Raw genomic sequence first — 19,430 nt, forward strand, 5'->3', positions numbered from 1 at the left:
GTGGGTGCCTGTAGTTACCACGGAACATTTTCCAAGCAGAGAACATTCCTTTTGGAGATGGGGAAAATTATGTGAAGCAGAACTGTCATTTTATATATTCTTATCTAATCGGAGTAAGACCTCATGCTGACTTCTTATTTATAAATGGTACTTTACTTTCCAAATAATTTCACTGATCGCATTATCTTTTGTTGTTTGATCAAGTTGGTCTCTGTTTTCTTTCTACAAAAATAATTACTATGGTAAATGTATTCTTTTCCCTTTCTTATGGAAAAGCTCACTAAAGACAGGCCGAGCAGCTCTCTGGCATGTTAAAGCTATGTATATCTTGGTCTTGGGGTAAGCAGGCCTACGCGCCAGTGAGACGGTGTTCTCTTGTAAAAGAAGTTGTATTTTTATAGGTTATGGTCTTCTAATAACTTTTCAGTAACAGTATTTGGTTTATTAGTGAAGAAAAACTGTCAACTTCCTGTTTATTTACTAAGCAGTCACCCTCAGCATTCATTGGTCAAGCGTAAAACTTTCTAAAGCAAAATGACTCATCATTAGTGTCTGATGCGATGTTTAGTTTCAAACAGCCAGAGTTACACAAAAGTAAGTTTGATTTTTAAGGTTTACGTGTTGACTGTGACTTGCAGCTGTGCCCATTCAGAGAGCATCGCCCTGCTAAATGCTATTTTCCTGCAAGCACATGGTCTCTTACAGATTTTTAACACGATGGACTGTTACGTTTAGTTCTTGGCATTTCCATTTAACTGACTTGTGTGTGTCTTCACACCACTGCCTGTACATTAGAAGCTGAAACCTTCTCACTGCCGCTGGCCTATTTTTCAGGGGTGTAACTCTTATAAGTAAAACTGCAGAGGCTCCTTCTTTAGCTTCCGGTAGGATAGTAGTTAATTTTAGGTGCTTCTTGCCAAGCCTGCTTGTTAAATTCAGAGTTAACAGTGAGATAACCATTCATTAGTGTATAATATTGTATAAAAACAACTGTGACGTACACTTAGAGTGAAATAACCATCAGTAATGGGGCAGAGGACCTTTTTTTTTCTTCCCTAGATGCAGTGGAAAATCTGCATAACTATTTCTGGAATTTCATATGGCGCAAGATGAGGTTTAAGTATCTATTCAGATGCAGATCAACTTAATTTTTAAACTACACAAAATAGATACAGACTGAGTTAATATTTTTGTTTATTTCCATCTGATTATATGAGATAACCCTTACAAAACAGTCTTCGATGCTCAGAGTCTTTCTTTGCATCACATGAAAATACACACTTTGGTCCTCCTGAACGCTGCTGTCTTTGGAGACGTGCGCGAGCAGAGAGCAGCTCTGCAGCGTCTTTCTTGGCGTTCCATTTGAGACAAACCCAGAAAGTCCGCCAACTCTCTCTTCCTTAGGATGCGGCTGGTAGCACCACAGCTCATCATCGTACGACCGCTAAACTGTAAGCACTTACACGCGCTCTTCAGGATCGTCGCTTTGAAATCGTGTAGTTACATGAATGACTTCTATGCCTTTTTCAATATTTAGGTATTTCAAACTACTACATAAAAAAAATACTACAGGTAAGGGCACTGCATTAGGTAAGTGCGTAAGATGGTTTAGAGACTGGAGCATCTCTCCTGGGAGAGCTGGGGCGGTTCAGACTGGAGAAGAGAAGGCTTGGGGGCGGATCGCATCCATGTCTTTAAATACCTGCTGGGAAGGAGGAAAGAAGGTGGCACCGGGCTCTTCCCAGTGATACCCAGTAACAGGAAAAGGGTCAGCAACTAGAACAGGAAATTCCACCTGCCCATAAGGAAACACCTTTTCCTGTGGGTGGCTGGAGGTGGGAACACGTTGCCCAGGCCGGCTGGGGAGTCTCCAGCCACGCAGATGTCCACACCCCGCAGGGAGCTGCTGCGCTGCAGCCTGCTCGAGCAAAGGAAGGGCACCAGGCACTCTCCAGAGATGCCTTCCAACCTCAACTGGCCCGTCACTCTGTGAAGTGAGTATACAAATATGCACGTGATAAATTCTCTATATGAATACAAAATCTTTGAAAATGAAATACTGACTTGACTTGGTCACTCAAGTGACAATTTTTCACCAGACTTAAACAAAAGCAGTTGAGTGACTTGTGAAACTGTCTTTAAAGAATGATTTATTCATTCTTCATAGCCTTCCTCCTTTCACCTCCGCCGTGGAATCCCTTAGTGCCGTCAGGACCTTTGGGCAGCCGCAGCACCCCTACAGGTAGCCCGTCTGCGTTCTGTATTTTCCGAGCCAACATGGGGCTACTGACAGGACTCTTCTCTTGCGTTACAGTTTGAGCTTTTCTTCTCTGTACCCAGGGGCTGCCCGAAGGAGTGATACTGCTATCCGAGGAATAATCCGTACCTTTCCTTGGCATTTCAGGGCTAGTGCCTGGGTTAAGCTTGCTGTCTTCAGCCAGCGGAGACTTTTTGGTTACTTTTCTTAGTGAAGATGGACTGTTCCAAGGACTTGATCTGGGTGACACGTTAGGACTCAAATGGTTGTTTGGGTGAATGACGGGGCTCAAGTTACTTCTAGTGTTCGTTGTGGTACTTTTGCGTCCTGACAACGGTGATGCCGGATTACTCTCTGGGTCAGAAGAGCTGTTTGCTGAAGATTCATCACCAACAAACTGAAGTTCCTCAACTCTCTTATTAGGGGATTTAGCCTTCTTAAGGCTCTTGCTGGTATCCTCGTCACGGTTCTTGTCTTTGGGAACTTTTTTCTTTGGAGGTTTCATGCCTATTAAGACAACTTTCATGCCAGTCTCTTCAGCACACATGAACTCATGAGCACGTACGGCAGCATCTACTTCTTCAAATTCTATAATTGCACATTCCTGAGTTCCCAGTTGGGTGTACCGATTGCTGACCCTCTTGATATCAGGTGGTAGATCCCTACCAGGCTTGAGAATACGAACTGATGAAATTGCACCAAAAGTTACAAAGGCTTTGAGGAGACGTTCCATTATCTTTTCTTGCACGCATCCATTTTCTTGTTGTTTGGTAGGAGCCTCCAGCTCAGAAATCCTGTGGATATCATACACCAGTAACATCCTGGTAGGGAGGTTCTCACTTGGAAACACTGGAACTGGAGTATTTCTTCTAACCTTCTTGTTATCATCATTGAGCTCAAGGGTGTCAGAGTACTTCAGTGCATAGGCTGTGGTTCTCCAGTCGCGGGTAAGGTGCTTCACCTTGAAGACAGACACAGCTTAAGCAGCACAACTCATCAAACCCATTCAAACTAATTATAGAAAGTTTAAGGCAGATGCAGGCTCCAGTCTACAAACAGAAACCTGGACTTAAGTTTCCTGCAGCAGACCCGAGTGAAAAAGTAAATGGTTTTCTGGCTGTAATGGGCAGCAGTGAGCTCCTGTAAAGCTCATGTCCTGCTGAATCTACTGAAAATAGGAACTGACACTATGAAATGAAAATCATTACGTTAGCTTAAAGCCTGCACAGGTGATGTTGGGTCATTCCATATCTAGGTCTGAACCATGACCGTAATGCATGTTCTGTGGGTTTTATTTTGTTAAATTTGCCAAACAAGAAGTTTTGTCAAGTTTAGGACTTCATTTTATTGAACTGATCTTTCCTCCCTCTAAAATCTCAGTTTAAAACCCCCCAAACTTCTCAGTTTCCAAGGAGTGCTTTTACGAGTTTCTGTTACTGGTATAATCTGTTTGAAGTGGTCTGAAGAAACAGGGAGTGCTTTAACTTCTAGACTGAATAGCTCTGCATAACTCTCAGATTTACAATCTTTTCAAAGTGTTTCTAATGTAATTTTTAGAAATCAGTTACATACACATATTTACATAGGAGTTCCTAATGTAAAAGAGATTTTTGGACCTCCATACGTTTGCAAAGGTCAGATTCACCACCCCTTCTCAGAGCCAAGGAAGTAACTTCGCCAGGATTATTTGGCTACTTGTGAATAGCTGATCTAGAAGTGAATTTTATCCAATGTCCCATTTACTATGCCAGGGAGATAATTTAAAAACCTATGACTTCCCTAGCCAATCACAAACGAGTTCAGCAATTAAAGCTCTGGATAAAAACAAACCTCACCATCGCATCAAAACTGAATCAACCCCCGAGAGAGGCAGCAAAAGAAGGCTGTTAAACCGCCTCTATAAAATAAGTTATTTTCATCTCATCTCTCCTAATGATTTTAGATTCATCAGGCTTACACAAGGCACTTCAAGTCTTAAAAAGTTAGCTTACCTTCTTAAAAGAAGTGAGGAGTTTAACACTGACATAGCCCATCTTATTTCTTCTCACGTGCTTTAAAAGGAAGGTATCTTTCTCAAGGTTCTCATCTGAGAAGTAATATTCAATCTGTGCTATTAACTTCTGGATCAGGTCATTTTCTGGTGGTTTCCAGTTCTGGTCAGAGTCATCATCGTTGTCCCCACTGCTGAAAAAGAGTTAAATCATTTTATTAACAGATCTTCATCTTACGTTAGTGGATTTCAAGTAGCCTTTCAAAATGAAAAGGCATAACCGTAACACTGATTCCAGCTTACTCTATAGGTGGGCACTGAACAGGTATCAGCCTCGCCAGGAGGCCAGCTCAGAGGACGGAGCTTCCCAGTCCACACACTGAGCTCATTCCAAAAGTTGATCAATTGCAGTGTAGAACGAGACGCACACACTGGCATCTTGGAAACACTCTGCCAAAGCAAATCCTACACCAAAACATGAAATGCAGGTGCTATATAAATGCACTGGTGCTATACCAAGTTCCTCCAGCAACGGTGTTTTATTTTTCAGTATGAGGCTATTAAACACAGCACATAAATATGTGTGCTTGATGAGTAGTGTCGCACACCAGTGAGTGAACATTCCAACTAGAGGAAACCATGATTTCTCAAGCCTTGTCGCCGCACGAGTGCAGGAGCCAGTATCCAGGGAGTGAGAAAGCCTGACAGGACTATTGCTCTTCTTACAGGTCACTTCCAGAGTGACAGAGTAACTCAACTAGCAGTTTACCGAGGGCCTTAAACTGTATGTACGGTTCAGATGAAGGACTTTGGTGCAGCAGCAGCTCGTGTACCTCAGGAACAGCTGTATCTGCACACACGTGCAGGTTGGGAAGAAGTCATTCTCGTTTCCTCTCTGCCCCTGCCATCACGTTTTCTAGGTATCTGTGCAAAATGGAGCGCTAGTTAGCATCCTATCCCCAGAAAAGGGATTGTGGATTTGAGAGAAACTTCTCACCACATACAGTTACAGCAGCATGTTTGTTACTGAAATACAAAGGACACTTTAAATTGTTACCTAGCTTCAGGCAAATAATTCACCCACAGGCTACAGCCATAGATGTTGCTATAGGAACTATAATGCACAAGTCTACCTTAAGACAGACTAATTTTTTTTCAAGCTGTTAGCAGTCTAGATTTGCTAGGGGACCATCATGGAAGTTTCTGTTAAAAAAAACCACAAAACTAAGTCATCCCCTAAGCTCCCTAGACCCTATAAATCAAGTATGACTTTGGTCTCCCATGCACCTCAGCAACAAAAAAGGAGGAGCCACACATTTTCCCAAATTGTCTTAAATGGCATTTGCAGAGCTTGTGAAATCAGTAAAGAAGGGAGCAGGCACCACACTCGAGTCCTCCGCGGGCAATCTGGCAAGGTGGATGCAGGCGACCCAATCCCCTTGCCTGGCAGTTTTGTCCCAGAGCCAAACTGGAGACTCTGATCTTAACGCCGAAGGGGATTTGAAGCTAACTATTTATTTACTTATGGTTCTTCTGATGATAAGGCTACATCAGATACACATGGACACTCACACAATCCTACGAGTCTCCTTGTTAGAATCTCCCCAGCCACTTAACGGGGTACAGTTCACAGAACGACAAGAATGAGAGAGTGAGAAAAAGAATTTGAGTTATTTGACAATGCCAGAAGTGGAGGATGATAGATGGAGTTATAATTAAGATAGAAAAAAGACATTTAACGGCCAGCTATGGGTACTGATTTCAGAAGGAAGAAAATACAAGGGTAAGTGTTTATTTTTCCTTCATGATATTCCCATACCCCCCTACTTCTCATTTTTAATTCAGTACAAATTCAGAACTAGTGTGGGCACAAGAAACTTAGCATATTTCAGCAATTTTACATATCCACACTCTGCTAAGAAAAGCTTACCTTCAATTCAGGGTGGAGCTTACAGGTTTTTTTAGAGGATTTATTAGTACAGACATTTGCAGGTATTTGGAAGGTTTGGATGGAAAGAAAATGGAGCATCATGCTTGGAGAAAAAAATAAAAATGAACTTCATGTTTGCAAAGATCAGTCCCATCCTTACTTACAGTGTTAACACACTGAATCAAAGTGAAACAGGTCTCAGTTCACCTCTCTAAATTAAATATTGGTCATTGTCTGAACTATACACCATTCTGATACTGGGCAGACGGTTTAACTTTTAGAAAAACCTTTAGGGCTCTTACAGCAGCCCTCGATAAGTACTGTATGGAAACGCCACCTGCAGGAAATGCAGGAATTTGTAACTAGCTCCATATTAATTAATAGTAATGATCAACTGGCAGTACCTCTGGTGAGGTACTCCGCTCTGGTGAGACCCCCCCTGCAGTGCTGGATCCAGCCCCAACATCAGAGGGACGTGGACCTGTTGGAGTGGGTCCAGAGGAGGCCACAGAGATGACCACAGGGGCTGGAGCCCCTCTGCTGTGAGGACAGGCTGAGAGAGTTGGGGTTGTTCAGCCTGGAGAAGAGAAGGCTCCGGGGAGACCTTTGAGCCCCTTTCGGTCCCTAAAGGGGCCCTACAGGAAAGATAAGGAGGGACTCTATCAGGGAGTGGAGAGATAGGATGAGGAGTAATGGCTTTAAAATAAAAGAGGAAAGATTTAGACTAGGTATAAGGAAGGTATATTTTTATACTGAGGGTGGTGAGACACTGCCCAGGCTGCCCAGAGAAGTTGTGGATGCCCCGTCCATGGAAACATTCGAGGTCAGGTTGGATGGGGCTTTGAGCAACCTGGTCTAGTTGAAGATGTCCTTGCCCACGGCAGGGGGTTTGGACTAGATGGCCTCTAAAGTTCCTTTCCAACCCAAGTTTTTCTATTCTATACAAAAGTAAATGATAAATCAATGTCGGTCAACACTGACCAAAAAACCCCGAAAACCCTAGTAGTTATTCACAACTTTAATTTACTTCTTTCTTTATCCAGAGCTTTGTGATGGATACGCTTGTCAAAACAGTTAGGGCAGGCTGAAAACCAACCTTTTAACATGGTGACTCATCTGGCTATTTGTCACACAAGAAACTAAACACGTATCTGCATAGAGAATAGATCTGAGGTTTTAAATATCAAAACTCACAAACAATATATTAAATTGTCAAGAGGTTAGACTCTATCCAGACAAGTTTTTGCTAAGTCTCGAGAAGAATAAGGTATTGTACTAATAAGCAATATAATTTACAGCATTAAGTTGATGTTCCAAGAGCACAATCACTCAAAGGCAATGCAAGCCTGTTAACAAAAACTAGCGGATACAATCCTGGGTGCCTACTAATAGGACGTGTGGCTGCAGCAATCACTAAATTTCAGTTTCTATTGTGAAACGTATTTTAGACCAACAACATGATAAAAACATTCACCTTCCAAGCTCAGATTATTCCTGTGTCTGCCTGCCTCCAAAATCAATTTAAGTTGAGCAAGAAAAATAGCTTTACTTTGTGCATAGGAGAACCACCTGTTTGTTATAAACAGTCTGAAGATTTTTCTGAAGCACCTGGCAGCTAAATGGCTGAGGACTGAACGTCACAAATACTCAGAGATCTCCTGAAGAACTATGGTGTCTTGACCATGAGGAAATGGTTTTCATTTCTTAAGTTACAAAACCTAGAAATTGATGGAAAAAAATCTAAATTGGCTGCTAGCTTAGCTAGAGAGTGAAATGGCTCATTCCCAGCAGTTTTAGACCATCACTGACAATTTCCCAAATCTTTGGTAAATAATTTCCTATCAGATGTTGCATTCCTGACAGTAAATCCTTAGCTAAGGTTACATGTAAATGGCAAAAGCATGAGTGAACTCCATTCATCTACTTTGGATGTAGAGCCTTTATAGTTCTCTCCATGGCAATACCTCTGTCCCTTCCTGGATCAGGAAGAGGCCATTTACAAAACGGCAACCTCCACAAGAACTGAATATACATCAGCACTGTCAGCGAACATTTCTGAAGATAGCACCTACTGTAGAGGATTAAATAAGCAGCATTTAAGAGTTAGCTATTACGTGTTACAAAGCTTGAAAAAAATAACCACCCTTTTTTTCTAGCCTAGGCCAGGGCTAGAAGCTCTTACACATGCAACATTGTCAAAAAAAACCCAAATGTAAAAAATATTCTGAATTTAAGAAATTGGTAATTGGAATGCAAGACTGTAGACTGCTGTACACAACTGGATTTATAAAAATACAACAGTCACATATGAACTGTGGAAAGACTAAGTAGACTCAGTTTAAACATTTCACTTGTGTGTAGCTACGCTCGCCTCCTGTTTCCATAGTGCACAGCTGACAACTCCGGCAGCTCCAGAAAACTCCCCCTCTCTGACTACCCCTCTGTAATTTAAAGCAGTGCACTGCAGTTCATTCTGAGTCAGGGCTGGGACAGGAAGTTAGAGAATCGATTAGAAACAAGTGATCTTCTAACAGAATACCGAATTTCATGCTACTGTACCTAAATCTTTATGTGACTGAATTTATTACTGCATCTGCAGGTTTAGTACGAAACACAGGATGAACAGCAACTAGTGAGCTTTGTCTCTCTGCTGTTTTCTGGCACAAAAATCATGGATGTTCCTCTTACAAGTAAAAGATTCTGGTAGGCGTCAAAGCAACTTCAGGCATCAGTGACAGTTCCTGCAAGTTATCATTAAATACAGACAACGCTATTGGCATTATCAAACAGTAAAGTGTAGAGTAGATTATAAACCTGTAGTTACTTCTGCATTTAAACTGCTCTTGATTTCACGTCTGGCCAACTTGTTTCCAAAGACATAGAACAGGGCTGCTCGTCCGTGGCTTAATTCTACTAAAGAAAATCTCTACGGTTCTATGCAATAAAAGCCTCAACGGGGAAAAAGCAAAACAAAGCAAACAAAAACCATCACAACAACAGCCAACCCCAAGCCCTTTCTGTAAAAGGTAGTGAAACGGGAACGTCGGGGGCAGCACCGCCCGGCTGCGGGGAAGCCACGTCCCGCCCCGCCGCGCCGGCCACCCGCGGGCAGCCCGGCCGCGGCCCTTCCCTCGGGGGGACACAGCCCGGATCGAGCCCCGCCGGCCGCCCCCGCGGGAGGGAGTCCCGCCTCCCCCACGCTCCGCGCCGGCGTTGCGTCAGCCGCGGCCGCCCCGCACCGCCGGGCCCCGCACGGCCGGGCCCTTCCTGCCGCGTCCCGGCGGGCTCACCTGCCGCGCCCGCACCGCCCCGCGTCCTCCTCGCTGCAGCTGCCGCCGTCCCGCGCCGCCGGGCACAGCCCGCCGCCGCCCTCCTCCTCCTCCTCCTCGCCCTCCTCCTCCTCCGCCGCCTGGACGGCCACTCGGATGGGCACCGGGCCGCTCCCCACCGCCAGCCCCGGGGCGGCGGCCACAGCCCCGGGCTCCGCCGCCTCGGGGCCCCCGGGGGCGGCCGGCTGCCGCTGGGCCATGGCACCAGGCGGGCTCAGCCCGCCGCCGCCACTGCAGCGATGCCCCGGGCTGCGGCAGCCGCCTCTCTCCTTCCCTCTCTCTCTCTCTCTCTCTCCCTCCCTCTCCCCGCCTCTCCCGCTGCGGCGGCGGGAGGGCCGGTCCCTCCTCCGGCCGCGCCGCCCCAGTGCGGGGCCCGCCGGGACGGGCGCGAGCCCCCGAGGCGGCCGGTCCGAGCTTCTCCCCCGCTGGCGGTGTAGTCGGGACTGCTTTTATCGCGACAGAGAACTCCTCACCTCCCCGCACGGCCTCGGGGCTGCGCTGCCGCCTCCTGGCTCCGGGGGCGCCTGGGGACATCCCGAAAGGTGACGCGGGGTAAGTGCGGTTATAAACGCCGGGGATGGCACCTGGAGATAAGAAAACCCGGTGCACAAGGCCAGGACTGGATAGATGTTATCTGTGTAGAGCACTCCTCTACAATTCTGCGTGCCGCTTAAACTGAATAAAAGCATTCCCCATAAGAACTTAATTATATAGAGGCCTCTTTTCTGAGAAAACACTGATTTACTTTGAATTTACAGACTATTGCACTATATTTCAGCAGACTGTTTCAGCTATTAAAGTGAAATTAACATTCATGTTTTTGGGATTACAATCTAAAACATTTCCATTTACCCTGTAAATATTCATTCTTCAGTCAGGGAAGATCTTGCAGTACTCTCTGAACCCAAACTGCTAAATGCAGGCTGTATCTTCAAGTCCCCGCCTCATTTGTGGCGTCCTTGTTGGCGTCTGTACAATTCCTCTGAGATTGTCCGTACAATTGCTCCTGAAAAATTGGTGCAGGGGCCAGCTGTCTCCGCCCCTGTGCGGAGCCGTCCCCACGGGTCATGCACAGGCAGTGGGGTGGCTGCTTGTTTTTTAACATGCCTTGAGCAATGAAATATTTTGTTTATGAAATAGGCTTGGGTGCATCACTAACCAAATCTCTGCCTCTCTGTGGAGGTGGAACAGCATGTTGCAGGAAGTCCTGGGCAGGGCACAGCTTCGCTATTGATCTCAGCGGGACCAGAAATAGCAACGCAGAATCCATGTTGCAGGAGAGAGCGTGTACGGGGATCGTGGGTCTCATTTATTGTTTGAGTCCATGCAAGTTGTTTGCCTCCCCGGGTAGGAATGAGGTCAGGACCAGTACGAGCACAGAACTATTTCATGCCACAGCAAACATAAATGATGTTTCAGAAAGACGTTTCAGTTTATCTGGTGACTCCTTCTGTCGAGGTCAATAGAACTTGATTTTATAGGGAAGGACACTCGATCTGTTTTTCTGCTTTACCAGTGGTCACCACACAGAACTGGCCTTTGGCCTTGCCGACGTCCAGCTCATTTCTTTGAGGAGTCCTGTTATCATTACCTAGTCTGCTACAAACCTGCTAATAAGGTTGAGAGAATTAGCGCAGATGAAGGTTGATGTAATTTCAAACACTGTTGATGAGATCTCCACTGAAATTACCAGGCTAATGTTTTGGTTTGGCTTTCTTTTTTAATATAGTAATGTTCTATAATGCTTAACTACCAGCAGAGATGAAGTAGTATTTGTCAACCATGGGAGAACTTAAAACTAAATGAATAGTGTAGGCAAGTCCCTTAGAGGGGAACCCAAATTTCAGCTTTGCTTCTGATACTCAGGGTTATAATCCCATGAACCTGAACTGTGCAAAACTCACAGATTTCTTATCACAGAATCATAGAATTGTTAGGGTTGGTTGGTTCTTACGGCACATTCATTGCTGGCACAGTATGGTCTACATACCACAACAAAACCCCTCCATATTTAGATTTCTCACAAAGTAAGCCATAGTTACGTTATTTTTCTGTCAGCCTTTCGGCAAACGGTAACTAAAGTGATGCTACATGAAGCTAAATGCAGGGTATGGGTCGGGAAGGTACTGTGAGGCAGTTTGCGGGCCTTCCACACACAGGCAGCCACACCACTGCTTTTCTAGCCAGCGAGCGGCTAGCAACACGCACCCATGTGCGTGTTTAAAAGCATCCACTGCCCATCGGTGGGGCCTTTGGGCTCCCAAGAGCCTCCAGAGCCGGCAGCAGGCCGAGTCGCGGCCCAGGAGCGGGCAGGTCCCTCGGCAGAGCCCTCCCAGCTCGGTCTTCGCCTCTTGTGACAAGTACGTGCCTACAAGGCGCCTCCCTGGGGCACAACAGGAGCCTGGAAGGTGCGCCCAGATTCTCGCCTTTTCACGGGTTTTCATACATAGTCACTTGAACTTACAATTCAGAAAAATTCAATCGTATTAGTGTCTTTTTATTTCCGGGGAGGGGGGGAGGCGGGCAGCCGCGCACTTGCGAGGCCCCCTCCCGAGCCCTGCCCCCGGCCCCTACCTGCGGCCGCCCCGCCGGGCAGCAGGCACTGGGGGCTGCAGAACGGCGTCGCCTTCCCCTCACGGCTTCCCGCCGCGGGGCGCCGCCTCCGCCGGCGGGCGGAGCACGCGCGGGGCTGGCCGGGAGCGGCGGTTGCCGCGGTAACAGCGGAGCGATTTCCGACAGGGGCGGCGGCCGGCGCGGAGGCGTGAGGCGCATCGGTGCGCGGGGGCAGCGCGCAGACATGGTGCCCAGCAAGTGCCGGCCCGGCAGGGGTCCTCGGGCCGCCACCGGCCCGGTAGGTGCTGCTGTGGGGAGGGGATGGCGGGCGGCAGCCGCCGCCTCTTCTCCTCAGCCATCGTTGTGCGGGATACCGGGCAGGAGCGGCGGTGTTCCTCCGCTCCGCGGCTGTGTGTGAGGGTCCGCGCGGGGCTGAGGGCGCGGAGGGGAGCGGCCGCCCGCGGGCCTTCCGCGGATGGTGGGCGGCAGCGGGCCGAGCCCCCCGAGGGCAGCCCCTGCCCCTTCCCGGGGGCGGGTGGGGGGAGCTGGGGCCGGTCCCTGCCGTGACAGCGCAGTCTGTGCCCCTCCGGTTATTCGCTGGGAAGTGGGAATGTGAGCCTTTGGTTAAATGTTTCTGTTAAACGTCTTCGTTGTTTAGCAGGTGGGTGCTCCGTTTTGTCATATAAATCCAATTAAATGACCGGCACGTTTTGCCTTAATAAAAAAAATTCTCATCATTAAATATAAACACTTGTTTTCTTCATTAATGAGAGTAATATCCCCATGAAAGTCACGCTTCCAGTGTATTTTTAAAACTAAAAACCTTGGGTTTTTTTGTTTTTTAATTATGTAGTGTTAGTTAGCACTGTGATGTATTCTTCATAATAGTTTTGCAGAATAGTTCCTTTCTTGGTAGATTTTGCTATTGAAAATACCTTTGTTGTTTAAGTAATAAAAAGAAGGTTGCATGCAACTTCTTGTATTGATACGTGTTTTTTTGAAAAGTATAACATCCTGTTTCTTTTTCTTCCAACTTGCAGGTTAATAACTGTGGTCTTCAGCTGGTTATCCAGACTTCATCGATAACAGATAAAAGCAAACCAGTAATTATTACCTTTACTTTAATAGTTATATTGAGTAATGGCATTGTATGGAACAGCCAAATTTGTATGCTGTCAGATAGGAATTGCCTTTTCAATGAGAATGTGTTGACTTTTAATACAATATCTGATATATCTAATAGTCTTTTGGTAATTTATTTCATCCTGTTAAAGATACATAAAGTAAAAACACGGGGATGTACTATAGCCTGCTGTACACTTAATATACATAGATATGATTTCTTATGATTCCATCTGTACCTCTCTTCCTCCTGTGATTGTAGTATTCCTTATAGGATGGGGCTTTCTTCTTTATTTAGTCAACTGCAAATGAATGTGCTGGTAACTTCCATATTTTAATTTTGGTTTCCAACACTGAAGCTTTTCAGTCATAGTATCTTAATAAAATGAATACTCTTTGTTGGAGCCACTATTTATTTTTTTTAAAGCATTTGCAGAGTTTCCTAAGAACTGTAGTTGTTACTAAGGTTGTGTTTGTCTGTCTAAAGATGTTATTTGCATTTGAAAACTCTAACGTTTGTCTTAAATATTGTGTTACAGTTTGAATTCCGGATAAATAAAGAACAGTCATCTTTCCACAATAGACTTCTGCAGCATGATCTGGAAAAAAACTATTCGGGAAGGCAAGGTGATGCTCAAGAGGGCTTGGTTTGTTTGTCTTTTGTGTCTCTCTTTATTAACTGAACAGTAAAGAAAGACTGTATTATGATTAGAATATGTAAGAGCAACAGCTTTTCCTAATTGGCCACTGTAATTCAATATAATTACTGCTGCATCACGCCCCGTACCCACTATCTCTTCTACTGCCTAGTGCAGATGGCTTTTTTCATCATTTTTTGCCCCTTGTTCTCTCCATGGAAGAGCATCCTTTCTTCTACCTGTGAAGCCACACTCTATGAAGTGCCGTACTGTACAATCCATCAGAAGTCATGCAGTTCTCTACTGTAACATTTTATTGGATGTTTAACATTTTAATCTGTTTAGACAAAATTAGTTTCTAATTCAGAACCGTGATATGAGGAGATAGTTTTCTTATTGTACTTGTGTGCTTTTGTCTTTGAAAAGCAAGAGATTTGGTGATACCACTAACTGTGGTGAAGCCTGGAAGAGTCCTGGAACACAACACTTCTTGCCACACTGGTGTTGCTTGCCTGTTATACAAAAACAATGATTGGTTAGGATAGCGGATCCATTTAATTATTATGGCAAATTCTTTATTCTTTCTGGTAAAAAAATAAAGACCAACAGCTGTTCAGAATGGGTTGATTTTTAGGGATGTTATGCAACTTATTATGGAGTAAAATTAAGTCTGTAGTTTGGTTTTGTTCCCCACACAGGAGACCAAAGAGTATTAAGTCCTTTGGTGCGTAATAAGCAGGTGTATCTTCCAGTGCCGTCCAGCCTGACAGAGCTTTCTGGTTTGGAGTTGAAGCAGAATACAGGTTCTTTATCAGGATTTGGTGAGTCTTCTATTCACACACCTACAAAATCCAGATCCCAACAAAGCAGCCGTAGTATTAGTTCACATGCTTCAGGTAACAGTGAAAACGTCTCTTGTTAGTCTCTTTTTCGTTTTTTAACTGGGTTTCTTATTGGGAAGTTATGCCCTGCAAGATATGCTGCTTCTGGCTGTCAGAATGTATGACCAAAGAGCAAGCATTGTCTATGTCTGCTATTCCCTTCAGGTATTAAGAGAGGTTAACAGATCATTGTCAGGAAACCACTAAAAATATTTTCCAAAATATAATGTAGGCATTTACATATAGGCTTTTTATATGCCTTTCTTTAACAAACAGGGATCTTTCACACATGTCTTTAGAAGGATGACATTAGAAGAAAAAAGTCACTCTGCTGTCATCGTGTCATGTTTCAGACTGATTTTTAAGTCTTTGGTCTTCTGTTTATTGGCTTAAAAACCTGAGACACAGCTAATTTAAGACTTCTGCAACAATATTAATTGATTATTTTTGTTCTCCATTATTTTTTTATTTTTTTTCTCCTTCACACCTTTTTTTCACTTTGAAGGATACCTAGAGAATGTTGGTTGTTATACTGGTTTGTTAGAGTAGCCAGTAATAAAATGTTAAGAGAGTAGCACTGAAAAGATTCTGAATTGCACAAGAAATTCTTTTACTTGTCAAGGTATGTCTTCTAATGGCATATTTTAGACAACAATGAACTCACTCTAATTAAAGCAATTAATCTTTGTTTATTGGAGAATTAATGTTTTTCCAATTAACATATTTGATTCATTTAAAGGAAGGAAAAAAGGGGCAAACGTGTAGAAGTTGAGCCTATATTTTTGTGGCAGTATGCATGCACGATAATTTTTGTGGTTGGACTTGATGATCTTAAAGGTCTTTTCCAACCTAAATGATTCTATAGTTCTATGATTTATTTTTGGCCAATATTTTTCAGTGGATCATTTCTCAAATAAGCCAAAGCTCACAGAAAACTTTTTAATTTATTTTGCAGGTATTTTTAGTCATCCTCCCTCTTTTGCCTTATATTAACAAAATGGGTAAAGATAGATAGCTTTGTAGATATGTTTTAAATGGCTGCCTGTTTCTTTCTTGATAATGGAGTGAAATATAATACCAATGGTTACCTTTAAGTGACTTTGCATTTGTTTGTGGCTCAGTGGGACCGTTTCAATGTTTTGGTGCTTTAGTCTCTAGTTCTATCAACATCTACTTGATCTGTGTCTTCAAATTCGTCTTAAGTTAGATTATATCTTTAAGTTCAAATACTGAACTTGTGAAACAATTATACAACCTTACCTTAAAACATCATTGGGTAATTCTAATCAAAACAAAAACATTTACAAAATATCTGCGTACAACAAATTGTTGTTAAAAATCTCTCAGAAATTAAATACATGGACATACTTTGGAAAGAGGATGTAGAGAGATGTAGTTGTAAATAAAAATGGCAGGAGAGAAAACTAGTAACTCAGAAGTACTGAAGACTGGAGACAAAACGCACTGCCGTGTACTAACTCTTTTTAATAAGAAAAAATCTTCTATTATCTGTAGTTAATGAGATGATTGTACAAAGTACTAGGTCATATATTCTCTGTATGATTTTCTGATAGATAACACCAATTTTGGGAGCAGCTCATCAATAACGTTTCCTGTATTGCAACGTACTGCTGAAGAAAAAATACTGAATTCTGATAGACTTACCCTGGAAAGGTGAGAGGGTTATGGAGAACGCACCCCATAGCTTGCAACTCTTGCATCTGATGGTCTAAAGTGATGAGTATTCCAGTAATGCCTGTGGTCGGTGGTATGAGTGGTGGGTTTGGTTTTCTTGGGTTTTGTATGTGTGTGGTTTTGAGAGAAGAACTATGTCCCATAGAGAAATTCTGTATGAGTGTCCTTGTGATGAATATATCCATACAGCAGTCATCTAGGCAGTTAGGGCTTTTCATTGTAAACTAAGGAGCCAGTTTAGGAGGTGAAGGCAAGGTCATGCAAGTAATCTATAGAAAGAGGCTATGTTTCCATTAGTTCTAATCTGATGCACTTACTGTAGAATCGTCTTTTTTTTTTTTCCCCTCCCCTTTAACCAGAACACACAAAAAAAATCTGAAAGATATTTAATTATAACTTTTTTTTTTTTTTGGTGGGGGTAAGGTTCATGTAGTCCAAAAAGCTTTGTCAGGTCAGTAGGACTCCTTCTGGAATAATCCTAAAATAAGAATAACCACTTTCAGCATCATTTGCTGTGTCTTTTACTTTAAAACTTACCTCATGTTTTTATATTTCAAATGTAAAGTTCTATAAACCAAAGAAAAATTGCATAGACATAGAATGTTTCAAATTCTGATCTAAGCAGGTTGCTTATGTGTATCTGATGGAAAAAAAAAAAATTGGCAGGTTGCATTTGTTTAAATTTTCATGTGGTCACAACATGGAACTTCCATGTAGTTTCCATGTAACCAGCAAACCTCTGATTAAGAGGACAGGCTTTCAGAGAATTTTGGAAGCACTTCAGCTGTATTTGCATGCTAACTTTTTTTTCATAGTAAGGAGTTACTGCCTTACTTACAGAGTTTAATGAGCAAACCTAATTACCTTAATGTTACCGTAATCAAGATAGTATACTTTCCTCAGTTCAGTAAAAGTGAATGGGTAGAAGGTGGATTAGCAATTTTTAACATACATGTGGTTTTTGATTTGTTTCTTTTTCCTTCCAGGCAAAAACTGACAGTGTGCCCAATTATTGATGGGGAAGATCATCTTCGCCTTTTGAATTTCCAACATAACTTTATAACCCGGATCCAAAATATTTCTAATCTGCAGCATCTTGTTTTCTTAGATTTATATGATAATCAGATAGAGGAAATAAGTGGGCTTTCAACTCTTAGATCCCTAAGAGTCCTTTTGCTGGGAAAGAACAGGTAAAAATAATAAAACTAACGTAAAGCACCTTATTTCTTTATGGTGTGGCAACTGTGATCTGTCATTGTTTCTGTTACCGAGTTTTCAGATTGTGATGTTAGCTGTGAGACCGGTGAGCTGGTCCTTAACACTAAGTTAAGTGTTAGGGATCCCACTGAGGAAGTACACAGCTTTTGCTCGTAATGTTCTTCAGGAACTTAATTTCTTAGGTAAATTTTAGCAACAGTTCTGAAATATTTTATGTGTTTCTGTCTAATCTTCTGTTCTGATAGTCTGTTAAATAAGTGTTCTTAGATCTGTGTGACAGGTGGAATCTCTTTTCACATCACATAAAATATTAATTGATTCTTTATAACATATGAGAAAGTATTTCTGCCTGATGTGTTTATTTGGGAAAAAATCAGATGAATCGTGGATTTTATTGCTTATTTGTAGATTCTATTTTGTTGGGAGATACAACTTTCTAGTTGTAGTACTTTCTAAAAATACAGTTCAAATCCTGTAGCTTTTAATTCTAATAGTTTAATAGAAGTATCTGTGGAATTGCTCACACATCTAAGAGTTGTGCTCTGATTTTGTTCAGTTTCCTTATTTTCTTTATATTCAGTAAAGGCAGAACTGGTAAACAAACTTCAGTTATGTGCAGATTACAAAGCGTACATCTCCTAATTCAGCCTGTATTCAAAACTGACAACTTCCTATAGTCCAGCATGTTACTAGAGCTTACATCTTTTACATTAAAAATCTCACCTGTAGAAATTAATTTTGCTTATAGCAAAACATTGGGGCATTGGAATGATAACTTTAAGGTGCTTTAAGGAATTATTTTCCAAATCATAACTATATTGAACGCTGTATAGTTTGTTTACATAGAAGTATGGTTTGGAGGTAGTTAGGACAAGACATAAATGATTACAAGTCAGACAAAGCTGCCAGCAACTTGTTTTCAGCTTGATCTATATGTGATCTTTGTTTATTCTTGAAGCAAATGCAAAATACACGTGATGTTTAATATAATTAGCCAGTAGATGATGCTGTTGAGTATATAATAACCCAGGTTTGGAATCAGAAAATAGGACAGGACAGGAAAGTTTCAAGACAGTGAAGTTGTACAGGGGGAGAAGAAATACTGCCAAATCAATATTGTCCAAAAAGGACCAGCGGCTTTCAGGTTTTTGTTTGCTGTTGTGGGTTTTTTGTTGGTTTTTTTGGTTGTTTTTTTTTTACTTCTGTGTTCTTCTAACAAACTCTCAAAAGCCTGTGTCACTGCAGTTTTTCTTTAAACTTGTTTGGAATTAGCTCTTTGCCAGTAATAATGTTGTTTCTTTTTATTATTTAGATGTCTGGATAATTGACTTTGTTTGGTCATTGACTTTGTTTTCTAGTGGTGCAAGTACTCCTTCCCTTTTCATCTTCTAGAAGAGCCATGTACATACTGTGTCTATTGCATTATTGACAGAAAGGAAGGTGATAGTTTAAGGCACACTCATTCATTTATTCACTTTTTTTATGTGGTTCAGAACTTTGTTATTCTTCTGTTACCGTTGGTAGGCAGGAAAGTAGTTGGAAAATGAAAGATACTTTTTATCTAATGTGAAAAATAATTTATGTCATAATTGAAATCTTTCAGAATAAAGAAGATCTCAAATCTGGAGAACTTAAAAAATCTTGATGTTTTAGATCTTCACGGAAATCAGGTACAGTACAATAACTTGATCATTTACGTTTCTTGTGTAGGCATCATGTGTTTCCTGTGTCTCTTACCAAACCATTGCTTTTTGAAAGGGAGCTGGTAGCAAATCTTGCAATTTCTGAGGTCACAGAAATCAGTAAATTGATAAAAG

At 42.6% G+C, this 19,430-nt stretch overlaps 2 protein-coding genes across 3 annotated transcripts in view; one reads left to right on the forward strand and one right to left on the reverse strand.

Moving 5' to 3' along the window:
• Positions 1-1,179: 1,179 nt before the first annotated feature.
• On the reverse strand, positions 1,180-9,933 carry LARP6 (La ribonucleoprotein 6, translational regulator). 2 transcript variants are annotated; one of them, XM_063346250.1, is made up of 3 exons: positions 9,468-9,933; positions 4,249-4,441; positions 1,180-3,218 (listed from the first exon to the last, which is right to left on the reverse strand). In XM_063346250.1, the coding sequence occupies exons 1-3, from the start codon at positions 9,704-9,706 to the stop codon at positions 2,151-2,153; spliced, it is 1,500 nt and encodes a 499-aa protein (XP_063202320.1). In that variant the 5' UTR covers positions 9,707-9,933; the 3' UTR covers positions 1,180-2,150. The 2 variants fall into 2 exon arrangements, with proteins under 2 accessions (XP_063202320.1, XP_063202319.1); XM_063346249.1 differs by having other exon boundaries at positions 4,249-4,438; positions 9,468-9,806.
• A 2,275-nt stretch (positions 9,934-12,208) lies between these two features.
• The window catches only part of LRRC49 (leucine rich repeat containing 49), a 51,762-nt gene continuing 44,540 nt past the window's right edge, over positions 12,209-19,430 (forward strand). Inside the window, exons 1-7 of the mRNA XM_063346248.1 lie at positions 12,209-12,357; positions 13,100-13,162; positions 13,721-13,808; positions 14,518-14,640; positions 16,275-16,374; positions 17,382-17,585; positions 19,217-19,283. Coding sequence (XP_063202318.1) covers positions 12,304-12,357; positions 13,100-13,162; positions 13,721-13,808; positions 14,518-14,640; positions 16,275-16,374; positions 17,382-17,585; positions 19,217-19,283 — 699 coding nt within the window. The 5' untranslated portion in view covers positions 12,209-12,303. The remainder of the gene's footprint in view (positions 12,358-13,099; positions 13,163-13,720; positions 13,809-14,517; positions 14,641-16,274; positions 16,375-17,381; positions 17,586-19,216; positions 19,284-19,430) is intronic.

The sequence above is a fragment of the Chroicocephalus ridibundus genome, chromosome 9, assembly GCF_963924245.1.
Source record: "Chroicocephalus ridibundus chromosome 9, bChrRid1.1, whole genome shotgun sequence".
Taxonomy (NCBI): Eukaryota; Metazoa; Chordata; class Aves; order Charadriiformes; family Laridae; genus Chroicocephalus; species Chroicocephalus ridibundus.

Bases quoted from the DNA above. Each gene is read 5' to 3' on its own strand.
- LARP6 (XM_063346250.1), bottom strand. From the start codon at position 9,706: ATGGCCCAGCGGCAGCCGGCCGCCCCCGGGGGCCCCGAGGCGGCGGAG. The intron at 4,442-9,467 runs GTGAGCCCGCCG...ACTCTTTTTCAG, and splicing joins GGGCGGTGCGGGCGCGGCAG to CAGTGGGGACAACGATGATG. The intron at 3,219-4,248 runs GTAAGCTAACTT...TCTGTCTTCAAG, and splicing joins TCCTCACTTCTTTTAAGAAG to GTGAAGCACCTTACCCGCGA.